The sequence below is a fragment of the Myotis daubentonii genome, chromosome 17, assembly GCF_963259705.1.
Source record: "Myotis daubentonii chromosome 17, mMyoDau2.1, whole genome shotgun sequence".
In the NCBI taxonomy this organism is placed as follows: domain Eukaryota; kingdom Metazoa; phylum Chordata; class Mammalia; order Chiroptera; family Vespertilionidae; genus Myotis; species Myotis daubentonii.
Window position 1 is genome coordinate 19,331,065 of NC_081856.1, and position 19,624 is coordinate 19,350,688.

General features: G+C 36.1%; 1 protein-coding gene across 7 annotated transcripts in view; it reads left to right on the forward strand.

Annotated features, from left to right (window-relative positions):
• Positions 1–17,562, forward strand: part of MYBL1 (MYB proto-oncogene like 1) — a 35,809-nt gene extending 18,247 nt beyond the window's left edge. For 2 of the 7 annotated variants that reach the window (XM_059673007.1, XM_059673009.1), the window contains exons 7-16: positions 541–612; positions 1,175–1,279; positions 4,020–4,253; positions 5,304–5,672; positions 8,049–8,191; positions 9,090–9,204; positions 12,182–12,298; positions 12,386–12,490; positions 12,930–13,109; positions 14,972–17,562. In XM_059673007.1, coding sequence (XP_059528990.1) covers positions 541–612; positions 1,175–1,279; positions 4,020–4,253; positions 5,304–5,672; positions 8,049–8,191; positions 9,090–9,204; positions 12,182–12,298; positions 12,386–12,490; positions 12,930–13,109; positions 14,972–15,100 — 1,569 coding nt within the window. In that variant the 3' untranslated portion in view covers positions 15,101–17,562. The remainder of the gene's footprint in view (positions 1–540; positions 613–1,174; positions 1,280–4,019; positions 4,254–5,303; positions 5,673–8,048; positions 8,192–9,089; positions 9,205–12,181; positions 12,299–12,385; positions 12,491–12,929; positions 13,110–14,971) is intronic. The other 5 variants (XM_059673010.1, XM_059673011.1, XM_059673008.1 and 2 more) reach the window with 4 other exon arrangements.
• The last annotated feature ends 2,062 nt before the right edge of the window (positions 17,563–19,624 follow it).

The window sequence follows — 19,624 nt, forward strand, 5'->3', positions numbered from 1 at the left end:
AAAAGTACATGAATGATGCTGATTTTTTTTTCTAAGACAAGCAATAGAACAAGCCTCTGTTTTCATATCTTTCTACCTAGATGTTGCCACGGGGTGGAAGAAGGAGTAGGAAATATGAAAGTAGAAAAATTTGCTTTAGTTTCCATCTCTGTGAGAGCTTCACAAGGACTAACCCCTTCCTCTGAAAGATAGGAACACAATTACTTTGTCTTCTCCAGGAAATAGAGGAATCCTAATAACAGACTTAAAAAGTATTTGGTGGATATTGTAGTCAATAGAGTGATTGACTGGTAACTCTAGGCCAAATAATTCTCACATTTCATCTAGAACATAGATCTTTTTTAAGTGTTAATACTTTTCATCAGTAAATCCTAAGAAAAGAATGTTCGTTACTAGATAAGAAACTATTGTTGGTATGAACATTCAAAATTAACAGATACTTCCTGAGTTTTTAATGTTGCTATTTTGTCAAGAGTTTTTGTGCTTTGTCTCAGATTTTAAAGTGTTATCTACAATATTAATGATTTAATTACTTCTTAGATCCCAGGCTATCAGTATGTGTCACCTGAAGGCAATTGTATAGAACATGTGCAGACTTCTGCCTTTATTCAGGTAACTTTTTATTTATAATAAAACAAAGGAAACGCAAACATATTATTGAAACTCTAATAGTACTTGTTTCCTCTTCCATAAAACGAGGACAAAAACAACACTATCTGACCTATTTGCTTTGCGTATTGTAACATTAAAGGAGAAAGTTTGTTCCGTGGGTTTGAGAAACAAATGGTACAAATGTAAAGTGATTGTCAAAACCAGTAAGATGGTTCTTTTATTTTCCAATTTAATGCATTCAGGTTGCGAATGGACATATTTTTGCTAAACTGGTTAAAAATATGTACTAAGAGTAACATAAATTTCTAAATTGATACAGATGATGCAGTATACATGTTTTATGCATTTAAATTTTCCAAATCTTTTCTGTTAAATTGTAAATATTTACCACCAACCTCTTTAGACACCAGAGGGATTATGATACTGGGTATTTGGGATTTAGTAGTATTCAGCTTTAGAGAAAATAGATTTTGTGTTGTGCAGAAGAAAATAAAAATTAAAACACTAATAATAAGCAATTATGTTAAGTAGCCTGTTTTCTCTTTTATTTAACTTACTTTAGCAACCCTTCATTGATGAAGATCCTGAGAAGGAAAAAAAAATAAAGGAACTTGAGTTGCTTCTTATGTCAGCTGAGAATGAAGTTAGAAGAAAGCGAGTTCCATCGGTAAGAAATTAGGTTAAGTATTTAGATTTTATTGTTAGAATCTTTTATATGCTTTTATGGTTCTCATCAGCATTGACTTTCATATGTCACAAAATGGAACGCACATTCAGTATGACTTCAGATGTTAATATAGACTAAGAATAGTCTTTCTAATTTGTTACTTTGAGATTGCCTGATTTTGATATGCATCTCTTGGAGCATATTTTACAGTGTTCACTATTAAGGTGCTTCTTGAGTCATAAATGTCAAGCAGACTTAAGGTATGATTTTTGATATATATATTTGTGAAAATGATGTGTATTTTAGATTAGGCTTTGGTTTTATTTTAGACATTCCATGTAATTATGACTTTAGTAGAAAGACAAATAAAGCTTGAAAAATAGCCGAAACCGGTTTGGCTCAGTGGATAGAGCGTCGGCCTGCGGACTAAAGGGTCCCGGGTTCGATTCCGGTCAAGGGCATGTACCTGGGTTGCGGGCACATCCCCAGTGGGAGATGTGCAGGAGGCAGCTGATCGATGTTTCTCTCTCATTGATGTTTCTAACTCTCTATCTCTCTCCCTTCCTCTCTGTAAAAATATCAATAAAATATATTTAAAAAAAATAAAAATAAAGCTTGAAAAATAATTAAATGTAGAGATTTTTGCACTCCAAAATTACTTTTATTCTTTCTTTGAATTTTTTTCCTATTTATTATATTTCCAATTGAATTCAGTAAATTGGAAAAAGTAATAACATTAAAATTTGGGGGAAAGGAACATTTAGACTTTTATACTCTCTAAAAAAATTTTTATATGGATGTTGGGTTTTGGTTACCAGGGTATCATGACTACCATTTTACTGAGGATCCATTATAGATGTGTTGAATGAGTTTTTGGTAATCCTTATATTAACTCTGTGAAGTAGGTAGTTTATTGTTAGGGGTTCAGAGTCAGGTGTGTATGTTTACAGCCTTATGTTTTTTCCAGTGGGTCCAGCGATCTCCCTTTTTGAATCTTTTTCCCACCTACAAACTCAATTGAAATGCATATGATTTCAAAGTTCTCTTCAGAAAGTGACTGTAAACTCTATGCTAATGAAATAAAATTGCTTTAATTTCTTGTATTTTTTAGGAAACTTTCAAACGAATGGAACTTGTTTAGCAACAGTGTTGAAATTTTTTACCTTATTTAACTTGAAACTTAACATTTTGTTATTGTGATTCTAGCACATTCTAGCAATTTTTATTTTTAATTGTAATAGGTAACATTGGTTGAGTGCTTCCTATGGACTGGAGCCACGTACTCTCTAAATTAACTTTAAATAAATTTAAAAATTCAGCTCCTGAGTTGCAGTAGCCACATTTTGGTTGCCTATATGGTTAATGGCTTTCATACTGAGCAGCTTCAGATGTAGCACGTTTTTATCACCTAAGAAAGTTTCATTGGACAGTGCAATGCACTTTACATACTGTTTCTTTTCCTCCCCCTGCCCCCGGTATAGTGAACATATAGCACTGTTTAAGTTTAAGGTGTACAGCATAATGATCTGACCTTATATATGTTGTGACATGATTGCCACTTAAGTTTAGTGTTAATGTCTATCATCTCATGTAGGCGCAAAAAAATGTTTTTTCCTTATGATAAGAACTCTTAGGTTCTACTCTCTTAACAACTTTCAAATTACATATTGTTTCTTTTTTTTATATTTTTTATTTCCGAAAGGAAGGGAGAGAAGGAGAAAGATAGAAACATCAATGATGAGAGAGAATCATTGATCCGCTGCTTCCTGCATGCGCCCCCCACTCCCCAACTGGGGACCGAGATCGCAACCCGGGCATGTGCCCTTGACCTGAATCGAACCCGGGACCCTTTAGTCTGCAGGCTGATGCTCTATCCACTGAGCAAAAACAGCTAGTGCTACATATTGTTTCTTAATCATGACTTTTCAAAGTCTCTTTTCTTTTTTTATGAGACACTAGGAAACTAGACTCAAAAGATAAGTAAATCGCCTAGTGTACATCACTGGAGAGAGAACGAAAATGACACTGTCCCTGACCTCAAAGGATTCACTCTGCAGTGGGAACAGCGGCAGGACACAGTATATTGTGTGAAAAATAGGTCACAAAGTTTTATGGGAGCACAAAGGAGAGGTGTCTAATTGAGAGTTAGGTAGCCAGGGTTCCTGGGAGAAATTATATGTAAGCTCAGTCTTAAAAGATAGACAATACATTAGCAAAATAAGTGAACTAGGTCATTATTATAAATGGAACAGTAGTGAAAGAGTAGTCAGGTGAGTACTTTCTAATGTTTTATCTTAAATGAGGAATATGAGTTTTCCCTGGTCAGTAGGTTGGACAACATTCTAGGGAGCAGCAGTTCGAGCAAAGGCACTCTGGGGTAAAAGACTAACTCATCAGGGAATCACAAGTACTATATAGTTGGGTATTCCCTGGGAGGGGGAAGTGTCGGGAGATGAAGTTTGAAAGATAGAGGCCAGATTCTAGGAGTTTGGACATGCTTGTCTTATCTTACTATGATTTTGTAAATTTAAAAACACAGAAAAAAGAAATAGAATTAAGATATGAAGTTTAATGAAAATTTTTTTATCAATTTTGAGGAAAGACAGTATATTTGCTACTATATTTCCAGCTGAAATGTTGTGAAGTATGTTATTCTAGAAAATAACTTATTTAAAATACAAATTTATGTTTAGGTTGAAAATGACAAGTAACATTCACATTATTTTTTGTGTGCTTTTAGCAGCCTGGAAGCTTTTCTAGCTGGTCTGGTAGTTTCCTCATGGATGATAGCACGTCCAATACTCTAAACAGCCTCGAGGAGCACACTAGTGAGATTTATAGTATGGATGAAAATCAGACTATGGCTGCTCAGCAGAATTCACCCACAAAGTTCCTGGCAGTGGAGGCAAATGCTGTGTTGTCCTCTCTACAGACCATCCCAGAATTTGCAGAGACTCTAGAACTTATTGAATCTGTAAGTCTGAAATTGTGAGATTATAGGAGCTCAATTTCAGTTACATAGTTTCATGTTTAGAAACTCAGTTGAATGGACACTGACCAGTTTTATGTTAAGCATTACTTTGTCTGACATGCTTAATTTCACTCTGATATTTTGCAGTGACTTCTGCAAAAAATATGTAAATCTTTCTCAAGATTGATGTACCTTGTATAGAATTTTAAAAAATTTAAAATTTAACAATTCATTCTTTGTTATACAAGTTATACAAATATGTTAGAGATAGTTGGGAACCAGAGAAAACTATAAGGAAGAAAATCTTCCATAAACCAAGAGTTAATAACTTAAGGTATTTCCTTTCAGGCTGTGTTCTATACATATAAAACATAGATATTCATATATTTTTAAAGCCAAAGATGCACTTATATATTATGCTTCTATATCCCCCCCCCCGCATTGTTTCATGAGCATGTCCCTGTTTTATGAACTATTTTTTTAATTTGAATTTTAATGGTTTCATAGTATTCTATCATATGAATGTAACAAAATTTATTTACCCAATATACTATCATTGAACATTTAGGTGGTGTCCAGTTTTTCAGTATTATGTAAAGCTTTGTGCAAAATTATGATTATGTCTTAGGTTAAATTGCATTTTTGGATTAAAGTGTATGACCATTTTGAAGATGTTCCCTACACAATCCAAAATGATTATGTAGAAATTGATAGTATTTTTCTGATGTGGAATAGAGTGTGAAATTTTATGAATTGTACTCTGATAATGTACGGTAACTTGTTAGTTTTATTTAAAATTTATTTGACATTTTAAATTACCCAGCTACTGAATTAGATGGAATATTATTTTGGGATATTCCAAATTAGAGTCATAGTAAAACTATAATCTGTTCCTCTCAAATGCTTTTGCTTAAAAAAAGATGAACAAGAAAAGAAAGAAAAGCCTATTTCTACTGAGAAAAATGAGCAGCTAATTAACTGGAAATTATCCCAAGTTCAAGATCAGATTTCACTAGGTTACAGCATTAATTCAAAGAGTTTGATTTATTGCAGGATCCTGTAGCGTGGAGTGATGTCACCAGCTTTGATCTTACTGGTGCTACTACTTCTCCTGTCAAGTCCACTCCAGTTAAACTGATGCGTATTCAGCACAACGAAGGCGCCATGGAATGTCAGTTTAACGTCAGCCTTGTACTTGAAGGGAAAAAAAACAGTTGCAGTGGTGCAGAAAGTGAGGCGGTTCCTTTAACATCCCCAAATGTGGCCAAGTTTAGTACTCCACCAACCATTCTCAGAAAGAAGAGAAGAACGCGAGTGGGTCAGTCTCCAGGCAGTGAACTTAGTGATGGCACATTCCATGATGGCAGTAATACAGCATTAAAACACACACCGGTGAAAACACTACCATTTTCTCCTTCACAGGTAGTAATGTTTATCTTTTCAAATGTTGATGAGCTAGATTAAATTACATCTTTAATATCCTTGCTAGTGGTTCGTTGCTTTGATATTATATAAAAAATGGATAATGTACTTAAATGTATGCAATGAGCATGCTAAGCTCTGATAAATTGGAAGGTATCTCACAAAGTGTAGTAGTGTCATTAGAGTGTCTTACAATTTTTAGAGCTAAAAGGGATGTTTTAGATGTAGTTCCACATCTTTGATAGGCCTCATCAGGAAATAGACCCAGAAAGGTAAAATGACTAGTCCACATTATCTAGTGGCAGAGCTAAGACCGACATCAAGTATTCTGAGTAGCTATTCAACAGATATCAGGTACATCTATCCATAGACAACTGCTCACTGTAAGAATTTTATGTCAGAAGATTTTCTAAGGATGTCAGTAACTACCTGCTTTTTCCTATAGTTATGTGCCCCGGCAGGAGATACTTAGAGCAAACTGTATCTCTCTTTCTTAATAAACGCTGTTTTAGGCTATGTGCTAAAACACTTTATATATATTTTATTTATTTATTTTAGTCCTCACCCGAGGATATTTTTTTCTATTGATTTTTAGGGCCAGTAGAAGAGAGGGAAAGACAGAGAGAAACATCGATGTGAGAGAAACACATTGATTGGTTGCCTCCTGCACAAGCCCTGCCCAGGCCCTGGGAGGAGCCTACAGCCAAGGTGCATGCCCTTGACTGGCATCAAACCTGGGACCCTTTGGTCCACAGGCCGAAGCTGTATCCACTGAGACAAATCGGCTAGGGCCTAAACACTTTTATTATAGCATTTCAGTTAACCCCCTTTCAAAAAACCTTAGGAGGTCGGTGGAATGAATGTCAGAAGTTAAGCAAGTTGTTCAGGTTAGTTAGTAAGAGACAGAGCTGGTGTTTGGCGTCCTGAAAGAGATTAAAACATTTTATGGGAGAAAAAGGAAATTTAGTGCTCAAATAAACCTGGAGGATGCTGAGATATTATTGGAGGTGTTTTGATGTTGGGAAGATGAGGTGAGTCTGGTAGGACACAACCACTATGTTTTTTGAAAATTGTGCCTTCTCCTCCTTCAGGGGGTGTCATTTACGTAGATTGCAATGTGAATAGTGTGACCCCCAGCCCAGCTCTCAAAATTACAAAGCTCCTAGAGCAGTGGTTCTCAACCTTCCTAATGCCGCAACCTTTTAAACACAGTTCCTCATGTTGTGGTGACCCCCAACCATAAAATTATTTTCGTTGCTACTTCATAACTGTAATTTTGTTACTGTTCTGAATCGTAATGTAAATATCTGATACGCAGTATGTATTTTCATTGTTACAAATTGAACATAATTAAAGTATAGTGATTAATCACAAAAACAGTATGTAATTATATATGTGTTTTCCGATGGACTTAGGCGACCCCTGTGAAAGGGTTGTTCGACCCAAAGGGGTCGCGACCCACAGGTTGAGAACCGCTATCCTAGAGGAAGGTAAAACGGGGTTGGACACACTAGTAATTTTTTGGTGGAGTGTAAATTCTAAGGTGGAAAGTGGCTGAGAAGGTGAGACATGATTATAAAGACCTTATATTCAATGGCAAAGTGCTTGAAATTTACCCTATAATTGATGGGCATCGTTGCAGGGTTTTAAGAGGGTTTGACTGCTAATTTTAGGGGTAAGTATTTTGCAAATATTAGGATCCAGAATTGATAGAGCTAAAATTCATTCCGTATGGCAATTTCCACCTATTAGCAACAAAAATAAAGTAGTACTTCACAATTGTATGTAAGTTAAGATCCAATGAGTAAAGTGTGTCATTTGGAAAATAGACTGTGTGATACCAGTTTTGGCAGCTCGGAGGTTCTGAGATGTGTTGTAAATAGGTAAATTTGCCAGACAGCTGTATTTCTCATCAGCAAAGCACTATTCTGAATTCAAAGTATTCTCATAGAAAAGGACACTTAAGATCACTTATTAATAAACTAATAAAACTTTTTTTCAGTTACATTGTTGTACAAAACTGTTACATTTAACACAGCAGCTATTTATGGTTTCTAGATTCCTATTTGATAATATCTTGTTTTAAAAGTTTTGTACTGTTTCTTAACTTTTGAATATTTGTTAAACAACTATTTCTTGAATGCCTATTATGTGCTAAACACTGTTCTAATTTCTGGGAAGGCAGTGATGAACAAAACAAAAATTCCTGCCCTCCTGGAGCTTACTTTTCCTGGAGTGGAATGTAAATGTGGTATTATAGGCAATCCTTTTCTAAGAAAAATTGGGAAACAATTTGAAAATTTTATCAGTTTAATAGAATTATGCAGGGATATTTATGTTCTAGAAATTGACTATAAACGCTCTTCTTTTTTTTAGTTTTTCAACACATGCTCTGGAAATGAACAAGTTAGTATAGAGAATCCTTCATTTACATCAACCCCTATTTGTGGGCAGAAAGTTCTTATTACAACTCCTCTTCATAAGGAAGCAACCCCCAAAGATCAAAAGGAAAATGTAGGGTAAGTAGATGTTAAATAATTATGTTAGAGAAAATTAGAAGATTAGATTTCAAGAATAGATTAACTTTTTATCCTTTTATGCACATATCATATTCCCTATCCATATGGGACTTAGAGTTGGGAAAAAAAAATCATCACCTTATATTTATTTTTAGGAGACTAAAAACCAGCTAAATGCAGTGTAAAACTTTGAATTTTTTTTCTACATTAGTTCTCTTTTCTATTTAAGATAATTGATTGGAATAAGAATTAGTTTAAGCAGGCATACTTTACAATTGTCCTGTAATCTATAATAATAAAAGCATAATATGCTAATTAGACTGGACAGCTGGACATCCTTCCAGATGAAGCCATGGCACCAGGGGTTGAGGCAGAGGCGATTAGGGGTGACCAGGCAGGCAGGTGAGCAGTTAGGGGAGATCAGGCAGGTAGGCAGGCAGAATGGTTAGGGGTGATTAGGCAGGCAGAATGGTTAGGGGCGATCAGGCAGGCAGGCAGAGTGGTTAGGGGCGATCAGGCAGGAAGGCAGAGGCGGTTAGGGGTGATCAGGCAGACAGGCAAGCAGTTAGGGATAATGAGGCAGGCAGTGGTTAGGGGTGATCAGGCAGGCAGGCAAGTGGTTAGGGGTGATCAGGCAGGCAGGCAGAGTGGTTAGGGCTGATCAGGCAGACAGGTGAGTGGTTAGGAGCCAGCGGTCCTGGATTGCGAGAAGGTGCAGGCTGGGCTGAGGGACCCCCTTCCCCTGCACGAATTTTGTGCACCAGGCCTCTAGTGTTTAAATAAAGCATGTGTATATGCAAGATAAATTTAGTGTGTGCTTTTTATCATGACTTTGCCTTCCTTAATTCCTTTGAAGACAAATTTTGATTGTAATACAAATATCTAAATGATTGGATAGGTTTAGAACACCTACGATTAGAAGATCGATATTGGGTACCACACCAAGAACTCCTACTCCTTTTAAGAATGCACTAGCTGCTCAGGAGAAAAAATATGGACCGCTAAAAATTGTGGTATGTATACTCTTTTTTAAAGAATTTTCCTAATTTTAATAAAAACAAAGTTTTATTTTTATCCTTGGTTTTTAACATTTTTTAAAAATGCTGTTCACTGCCGAAACCAGTTTGGCTCAGTGGATAGAGCGTCGGCCTGCGGACTGAAAGGTCCCAGGTTCGATTCCGGTCAAGGGCATGTACCTGGGTTGCGGGCATATCCCCAGTAGGAGATGTGCAGGAGGCAGCTGATCGATGTTTCTCTCTCATCGATGTTTCTAACTCTCTATCTCTCCCTTCCTCTCTGTAAAAAATCAATAAAATATATTTTTAAAAAAATGCTGTTCACTGAAGCTGATAAAAATTTTATCTCTTGACTTATAAGTTTGACTTTGTGCTAATCTCTCTTTTTTGTCTTGTAAATAAACCTTTGCTTGGCTGTTGTGAATTTTTACTTAATGCTATATCATCGAGAGAGAGCAAACCAAGTGTCAGCAGAGCTCTTTTCTGAACACTAAAACCAAGCTTTTCGTAGTTTCAGTAGTAGTTACCTGTAGTAAGAATGAAATAATTTTTTTTTTTTTTAATTAAATCTTTATTGTTCATATTATTACATTTGTTCCTTTTTTTTTCCCCCCCATAACTCCCCTCCTCCCAGTTCCCGCCCTACCCTCCGCCCTCACTCCCCACCCACTGTCCTCATCCATAGGTGCACGATTTTTGTCCAGTCTCTTCCCACATCTCCCACACCCCTTTCCCCCCCAAGAATAGTCAGTCCATTCCCTTTCTATGTCCCTGATTCTATTATAATCAACAGTTTATTCTGTTCATCAGATTATTTATTCACTTGATTCTTAGATTCACTTGTTGATAGATGCATATTTGTTGTTCACAATTTGTATCTTTACCTTTTTCTTCCTCTTCCTCTTCTTAAAGGATACCTTTCAGCATTTCATATAATCCTGGTTTGGTGGTGATGAACTCCTTTAGCTTTTCCTTATCTGTGAAGCTCTTTATCTGACCTTCAATTCTGAATGATAGCTTTGCTGGATAAAGTAATCTTGGTTGTAGGTTCTTGGTATTCATCACTTTGAATATTTCTTGCCACTCCCTTCTGGCCTGCAAAGTTTCTGTTGAGAAATCAGCTGACAGTCGTATGGGTATTCCCTTGTAGGTAACTGAGTTTCTTTCTCTTGCTGTTTTTAAGATTCTCTCTTTATCTTTTGCTCTTGGCATTTTAATTATGATGTGTCTTGGTGTGGTCCTCTTTGGATTCCTTTTGTTTGGGGTTCTCCGCGCTTCTTGGACCTGTAAGTCCATTTCTTTCACCAGGTGGGGGAAGTTTTCTGTCATTATTTCTTCAAATAGGTTTTCAATATCTTGCTCTCTCTCATCTTCTGGCACCCCTATAATTCTGATGTTGGTACGCTTGAAGCTGTCCCAGAGGCTCCTTACACTATCCTCGCATTTTTGGATTCTTTTTTCATTTTGCTTTTCCGGTTGGATGTTTTTTGCTTCCTCGCATTTCAAATCATTGACTTGATTCTTGCGCTCCTCTGGTCTGCTGTCGGGCGTCTGTATAATATTCGTTATTTCAGTCCGTGTGTGCTTAATTTCTAGTTGGTTCCCCAATATAAGATCGAGGGTCTTATTAGTTTTCGTGTAGAGCTCATTAAGTTTATCGGCAGCTTCTAAACAGTTCTTGAGAGACCTTAAAAGTGTGGTTCTGAACTCTATTTCTTCCATTGACAATTTTGTCCTGTTTCTTTGTCTCCGCATTTTGTTATGCTTCCTTGGTGCACCCCCTAGTGGTCTTTGTTCGCAGTCTTATAGATAAATCTTGATTGCTGTAGCTAATTCCAGGGAGGGTTTGACCTCCAGGCCAAGTGGCTATGAGATTCAGCTGTGTCAGCGGTGAGAGAACTTCTGTCCTCTAGGGAGGTGCTAATCTAGCCTTTGCCTGAGGCTATCCGGCAAATGCCTCTGTGCAGGGCTTGGGCGGGGCGGGTCGCACAGGATCAACAGTGTGGGCCGGAGAGAGCAGTTATGGCGGCTCTCAGTCCTGTCCCCAGGGGCTCTGCCTCTCTGAGTCCCAGCACCCGCTGCAAAGCTCGGAGAGAAAGCTGCACTCGCTCTGACCGAAGCCAGACAGTCCCGCTTCTTCCGCCTGAGTCTGGGTCCCTAAAGACTCGCCCGGATCTGGAGCTCAGAGTCTGCGACTCCCTCCCGATTGAAAACAACAACCGTGCCCTCCGCCGCCAGCCCGCTCCGCGCACTCCGCACCTCAGAATTTGACTTCAGCACTGCGCCTCCTCTGAGTGTCCGTATGCGTTTCTCTTTCCTCCTAGTTGTAGGACTTCCACTCAGCCAGCGCCCCTGTGGTTCTGGGTGATGTCCCTTCCGTTTTCTGGTTTCACTTTTGAAGTAGTTGTTCAAAGCAGCAAACTCCGGCGTTAACCTATGCCGCCATCTTGGTTCTCAGAATGAAATAATTTTAATATTTTAATATACATAAGCACTTTCCTAATAATGTTTTTAAAACTGATCGATCAGGATATCTCTTTAAGGCTCAGTTTTCTCTTCTGTTCATGGAGTTGATAAAACACACTCCAGAAGGTTATTGGGAAGATAAAAGAGATCATAGAAATAAAACTGGTGGTGCTACGTTTTAAGTAATATGTGCTTAATTAGTTGCTTCTATTAAAATAATTTTAATAATAGTGTTAGCAACAGTAGTTCATGAATAGAGATGGGAAGTGTGATCTGTGCTTTCACATATATATGTGAAAAAGTGCCACACTTCATTCATTGCTTGCAAGGTACAATATTGTTTTTGCCATAAAACTGGTTAGTTGATTAATTTATTCAACTTATGTATCAAAAGGGACTGGGAGAAAATTAAGCCCCTAATGAAAAAATATAAAAGCTGGGTTTTTATATGGGAGAAAAAGGAATTGGTATACAAGACTTTTTAAAAACCCTTTAAAAAACAATTTAGTCGCAGCCACTTGCCTTCTTGGAAGAAGATATTCGGGAAGTTCTAAAAGAAGAAACTGGAACGGACATATTCCTCAAAGAGGAAGATGAACCTGTTTACAAAAGCTGCAAACAAGAGGTAATCTTTCGGTATCATTGTTAATAAAAGCCTTATCATGGCCAAGTGACTTTGCCATAAGTTTTTGTTGTAAATTATTCATTCTAGTATACTGCTTCTGTGAAGAAAGTCAGAAAATCACTAGTTTTGGATAATTGGGAAAAAGAAGAACCAGGTCCTCAACTATTGACTGAAGACATTCCAGACACACAGGTTTGTAAAGATTTTAAAAAAAATAATGGTTGCTGTAAGTCCTAGTGCTTCTTGTTTCTTACTCATTGTGGTCTGTTCATTAGAGAGTCATACAAAGTTTCCTTTAGTGTTATTCTGCTTAATTCAGAAAGAAGCATGTAATTGTAGAGAATATTTCTTTTTACTTCCTTGCTTTTTATGTTTTTGTTTTGAGAGGAGTTGGGTCTCTTTTATGTATGTTATCAAAAAGTGGTAGTTCTTAAAACTTTAAATTTCAGTATTTATCTTTGGTTTATTTCTGAAATATTTAATTTTACTACATTACTAGAAATTTTATCGGAGCCAAAAGCTTTCTTAGAGGAAAATTAACAAGGCTTCCACTACCCTTACTCAGTAGTCCCTCTATTTGTCACTGTTTTTGAATTAGTTATTTTATTTTCCTCTTTTTTCTCTCTCTTAGTCAGAAAATATTTTTACAACATCTTTATTAATGATACCATTATTGGAAATACATGACAATAGGTGCAACTTGACTCCTGAAAAACAAGATATAAATTTAACCAACAAAACATATACACTTAATAAAAAGAAACCAAACCCTAACACTTCCAAAGTTGTCACATTGGAAAAGAATCTTCAGGTATGAATTTATAAATTTCTTTTAATGATTTTTGTTGTTGTTTATTCAGTTATCACTTTGGACTTACTGATCACAAATTATGCTTTTTCTTTTTAAATTTGACAGTGATTATAACAGTAACTAAACATTCATTATTATTTTGTCACTCAAACTAAACTTGGGTTTTTGAGGGACTCCTTTATCGGGCCACATATAAACTAAACAATTGGAATTGTAGGGAGAGACTTGTCTGGTGATTTCCTAATCACTATTTCATTTTTTCCTTCATTTCCTTCCTCCCTTCCTTCCTTCCTTTCTCCCTCCCTCCCTCCCTCCCTCCCTCCCTCCCTCCACCTCTTCTTTCCCTCCCTCCCTCCCTCCCTCCCTCCCTCCCTCCCTCCCTCTCTCCCTACCTCCCTCTCTCCTTTACTTCCACATTGGTTAATAAAATTATATAGGTTTCAGGTGTACAATTCTATACTGCATCTTCTGTATTATATTGTATTGTGTGTTTACCACCCCAAGGCAAGTCTCCTTTCATCGCTATTTATACCCCTTTTACCCTCTTCTACTTCTATCCACTCCCTCTCCCTTTGGTGATCACCATAATGTTGTTGGTGTCTATGAGGTATGTGTGTGTGTTTTTTTGTTGGTTTTTTTTTTTTTTTTTACTTAATCCCTTCCCCTTTTCACCTAGCCCTGCAACCCCCCCTCCTGTCTGTTCTCTGTGTCTATGAGTTTGCTTCTATTTTGTTTGTTAGTTTATTTTGTTCATTAGATTTCAACTGTGAGTGAAATCATATGGTATTTGTCTTTCTCTGACTGGCTTATTTCACTTAGCATAATACTCTTCAGGTCCATCCATGCAGTTGCAAAAGGTAAGATATCCTTCTTTACAGCTGTACTACTGTATTCCATTGTGTAAATGTGCCACAGCTTTTTTATCCACTCGTCTACTGATGGACACTTGGGCTGCTTCCAAATCTTGGTCATTTTAAATAATGCTGCAATGAACATAGGGGTGTGTATTATTTCATTTTTAAACTAAAGATATCTAAATTCACTTCTGGCACCTCTTTCCTATAACACATAAATATAGCCCCAATTGCTACTTGAAAGGGTAAGTGGTTGGAATCAGTTGCAGTTTGATTTTGTTCAATGGTTTCCAGTGAACTTTTTGGCTCAAAAGTTGTAAAACCATCTTTTTCCTGTTGCTATGCAGCCATTATGTAATTGCAAATGGCTAGAATTTTTTATTATGTTATCTGAAGAATTCAAACCAGAGAATTTGAGAGTTCATTCAGGAGGAAGTTTTCTTTATACCACAATGACTGCAGCACCAGCATCCCTGACATTTAAGCATTCCTTGAAAACATCTTTGGCAATCAAGTATAGCCACCTCATCTCTGTCTTGAGCCACTGCTTTTCAAAGGGACTTGCAGCATATTCTCTTAATTGATTTAAGATAATTTGATTTCCAACTGTTTAATACAAAGCTTTTCAGAAAAATTTATTATATAGCAGGTCATACCTATAAAGTAATAATCTTTATAATAAGGGCAGAAAACACAAGAAACAAACATAAACTCGACTTTGTGCTATGACTGTATTTCTTATTTTGCAAGACATAAAGCTTTTAAACTGCCTCCACTGGCATGTAAACAATATAGATAGCCAAAGAGTGACCAAAAATATTTCAGTATGTATTTTTAAAGCATAACATTACTTAAAAAGAATCACAATGCCATTATCCAAATATTTTTTATAACTACTTATCAAATATCCAATCAATTAAAATAATTACCTTTTAAACGTGTAATTGTGAAGTAGTATGGATAATTGTTTTAGTAATTTTAACATTACTATTAATATTTCCTCTCTAGTCAAACTGTGAATGGGAAACAGTGGTTTATGGGAAGACAGAAGACCAACTCATTATGACTGAACAAGCAAGAAGATATTTGAGCACTTACACAGCCACCAGCAGCACTTCAAGAGCTCTCATACTGTAATTGTTATTAAAGCTGATGAAATGCCCCACTCCCTTAGTATAACCTATACTAAATTAGGTTGCAATGAAATTTGTGTCAATTAATTGTTTTTAAGGTTTTAATACAGCCCTATTTGCATCTTTTTTCATAAAAAGCAGGCAGAAAGCTAAGCCGCTTAAGGGGTAGGCAGTTTTGTAATTTATCTTTTAAGAGATGAGATTTTTAAAAATTGTTTTTAAAGAGCAAGATGGGAAAATCATATTAGACTGTTTTTGGATATTCTAAAAGTAAATTCTCACATATTTTCTTCAGAAGATATATGTTGCTACTCTCTTAATGCTGCAGTTTTGTTACAGAGTATGTGTAATTTCTGAAATTAGTCTATGTATGGGAAGCACACATGGTTTTATGAAGTACTTTTGCCAAAGTGCTGATTTACTTAGCCTACCATTTACAGAGAAACACAATGGAAAGGAAGTTGAAGGATAGAACGTTGCACTACTAAATTTTGGTATTTTTCAAAAACAATAAAATTAACTACAGTGTTAAATGTATTTATTTGAGCATAGTACTGAAAACAAAATGCATAGAAAAAGGGTTTTTTCTTTTGTAAAGAGTCAGTATTTTCTTCGTAAGTCTCAGAAGATCTGAGAGTTTGTTGAATGTATTGTACAGTATATTGGAGCAGGAAAACTTTGTAAATTGGAAAGAAGTCTGTTTTTATAATTTATTTTCATTTTTAAAGCTTAAATGTAGATATTTATACCTATACAGGGTGTCTAGAAGCTAGTGTTGTTTCCTGTTGTTAAAGCTTACATAAGAACAATTTTGACTTTTAAGTATGAAACAGTAGTAAGTTATAGCTGCAAAGAATACAATATCTATACTGTATGTCACATCTACCTAAGTATTGCACTATGCCCTTTAAATCATGTTGGTTACAAAGTAGTTCTAAAAATGTACTAAATAATAATTTAATATTTTCTTTTTAAATTATACGGGGAGGGTTCATATAAATTAATCTGGTAATTTGTATATGTGTTTGAAATTTTTGCATTTTGTTTAAAAAATAATATGGTACTTTGGTCCCTAAAAACAGTTTGCACTTAGAAGTTTGTTATATTTACTCTATGTTTCAGAAATAGAGAACATTATCTTTTATTTATAAAAATATTTTGTCCTTTTAAAAAATGTTTTGTGTTCCTCTACAGGTTACAACAGTTGCTTCAGTTGCCTGTTTTAGGTGTTTGCACTTATTTTATTTCTTCTTGAAAGAATGTCTTTATTTGCTTTTGTGTAGAGATTTTATGTAATATTTTTGAGGCATATAATAGTGTGCTGTCAACTTAAACACTGACAGGTAAATAGAATTGTACACTGTAGTTTTAATTTTTATTTATAATTGACACACTCTCTCCCTCTCCACCCCTGAAGTATGCTGCTATGAGAGAAGGAAAGAGCGACCACCACTTGCACTGTTTGAAAAGAAAAAAAGCAAATGATGGCAGGTTCTCAAGTTAACTTAATGGAATCAACCATTACCAGGCAGATTCTTGCAAATACCAAAATACTATGCCTTAAGACAAAAACAGCTTAAGATTTTCTGAGGTCTCTGTTAATAAAAATGGAAATACTAAGTATTTTAATGCCTAGCTCTTGAACAATAGACCTAATAGGGTTTAAGCTATTTAAACCCACTAGCTCATTGTTGCATATCAGATGTAGTGAGAAGTGAAGAAAATGTCTAGTACTAAGATTATGCCTTGTTGATAACAAATAGATGGACCAATTGGAATCTTCTTAGCATGTTTGTTAAGTATGTTGATTGCTTCCTAATTAGTGAACTTCTCACAGAAATTTCACTTTGTAAAACCAATGATTGTAGCAAAATCATACTGGATCATTTCAATTTTAGTTGCCTTGAACTAATAGCACATAATGGTTCATTTTTTTGTTTTCTGTTTTTTTTATTTTTTAATTTATGTAGCCCTTGGATGTACATAGTATCCAATCACCAAAGTATAATATCTTTGGAGAGCTATATTTTTTAAAGCATAATTTTTCTTGAGCATTAAATTATTCCAAAGGTAGTATATTGCAAAGAAGCCTGGGATTATTGGATATAGTACTACTTGGGTTGGTATTGGTTGAATCCTTCAGTTAACTGCTTTGTTGCTTTTTGCAAGAACTTTTAAAATCTTAAGCATGTCAGGCATCTTAAGTCACCTTTATACTGTTGTGTTCATTTGAATTTCTTTCAGTATGTTATAAAAATGCCAGACATACATGTAGCAGCCATACTTGCATGGAAACTGGTACACATATATAATACTGTATTTCGTTGTAAGGTTTTCATATTAATACAGCAATTATCCTGACTAAATTGAGTTTCTTGATGTATGGGAAAACTTTCCATTGCGAGAGAATCTCGCTTACAGTGTTGACTATTAACATTAGAAATAAAGCATCTGTGTACAAGTTGACTTGGCATTGCTCATTTCACTTTGGTTTTGTGTGTTATGCTATTCATCGAACCTTAAGGACTCACCCCAACATTCTGTGCTTAGAGCTCTTTTCTCCTTTAGGACTCCCTTTATGGGTGATTTTATCTGTTAACACAACTCTTGAGCCTCTTTCTGAGCCTTATGTTAAACTGTCTTTAAATAGTTCCACATGACTCTCTGTCAGCACCTTAAATGCATCATGTCCTCTTTTTCTCAACTTGGACCTGCCCTGCCTTTGTTCTGCCCCTTAGTCATGTGGCCTTCCGTTCGATCATCCAATGAGAAGTCTCCTGTCCTTCCCTCACCCCTCACATTGAAATCTGTTGTAAATTCTCAGCCTGCATAAGACCACTGATCTAGTTCCTTTCCTGAATCTCTAATTGGATTATTTCACTTAATCGCTCTGTTCTCCATTCTACAGACACATAAAGAAACCGTTCAGTGACATCTGGGTGTCACCTGGGCATCACCTGGGCAAGGTCAACTGGTCCCCCAGTCAGGTCTATGGATTATTACATTGCCTGGGTGAATTCATCCAGATTTTACCTTTAGCCTTTTAGGCTCAGAAATTTGATGGATTCACCCGCCAGAAATGAGTTTACCTCTCAGTAGACTGCTTGTATTAAGTGTGAGACTGACACATGAAACCAGTGTGTAATGTAACTGCTGAGGACAAGGCAGATCTCTTCTTATAGTCAGCATAAAAAACACATTTAGAAAGCAGATCTGTCACATTTCTCGTATTCAGAGACCTTCTATAGTTGTCTGATGCCTAAATAATTCTTCACTTCCTAATGTGGACTGGTGACTTGGGTCTTCCAAGAACATTTATGCGCATGCTCCTGTCTCCATGCCTGTGTGTGCAATGTTCTCTCTGCATCACTGCGTTTGTCTCCTTAGCCTGTTAACATCTTACTCAACCTTCAGGGCACAGATCTGTGGATCGTTTCCTCATTATCTTAGTGCTTCCATAAAACTCCCACTAGACTTTGGTTTGAAAAGTAGGGATTGCTATCTATAGCTCCTGTGTCTAGCAGGGTACTTAGAAAATCTCAGTAAGTATTAAATTGAAGAATTTTTAAAAATTAGTCATGACGTGGAGAATATTAACCATACTTATTTTATGCAACAGATTATAAATAGCTTTGGTTTATTAGTTATCTGCATGACACTGGTTTTGCTTTATAGTCAGTAAACTATTTTCTTAAAAATCTTTTAGCTCATTTTATAATCATGTAATTTCCTGCTCGATTTATCCAGTTATAGAGTGATAGGATTGCCAGCCAATCAGAATTTTAACTGTAATATAACACAGATGGTAGTTTTTGAAGAGGCACTTCACTCTGTGAGAAGTGAAAATTTATTTTTAAGTAAGTAGTGGAGGGGAAAATGAACCAAGTGAAATTGCATCCTAACATTACACTTTCCCCCTTTCTTGCTTTAAAAAAAATACAGTCAAGAATATGTGAAATATACACCAAGATGAAATGTACCAGGAAAAAAATTATTTATGGCTGACGTGTTGGGAAGAGAGTGTTTTTGAAAACTTTGTATCTTGGCATTAATACATTAAAAGCTGTTGAATTTGAGCAAACTCAGTATTGAAAGCAGTATAGTACACTGTCCTTATTTCTGAAGGTCTCAGACCTGGGTGCTTATTCTAGTTCCAAGTATAGACTGTGCTAGATTGGATTTTCCTGGCCAGCACAGGGTAAGAGGGAGGGAGATTGACTTTATTTTGATTTTACTACTGTCATTTTGCCAATCCAGAGCTCAAAAGATTGGGCCAAATTCTGACATAATTTCCTAAGCCCCAATACAATTAGCACTTATTGATTCTTTGAACTAGCAATCAATACTTGACTGAGTGCTTACAGTACCTGGTGCTAGGTCCTGGGGATACTGTGATAAACGGGACATGACCCTTCCCTTAAGGAAGCCGATGTTCTAGAAAGGGAGATAAATAAGTGTGTAATAGAAATTGCATATCTTCTCCTTTGGCCGCAAGTGAGATCAATAGCCAAGTTTAATATTTTATTTG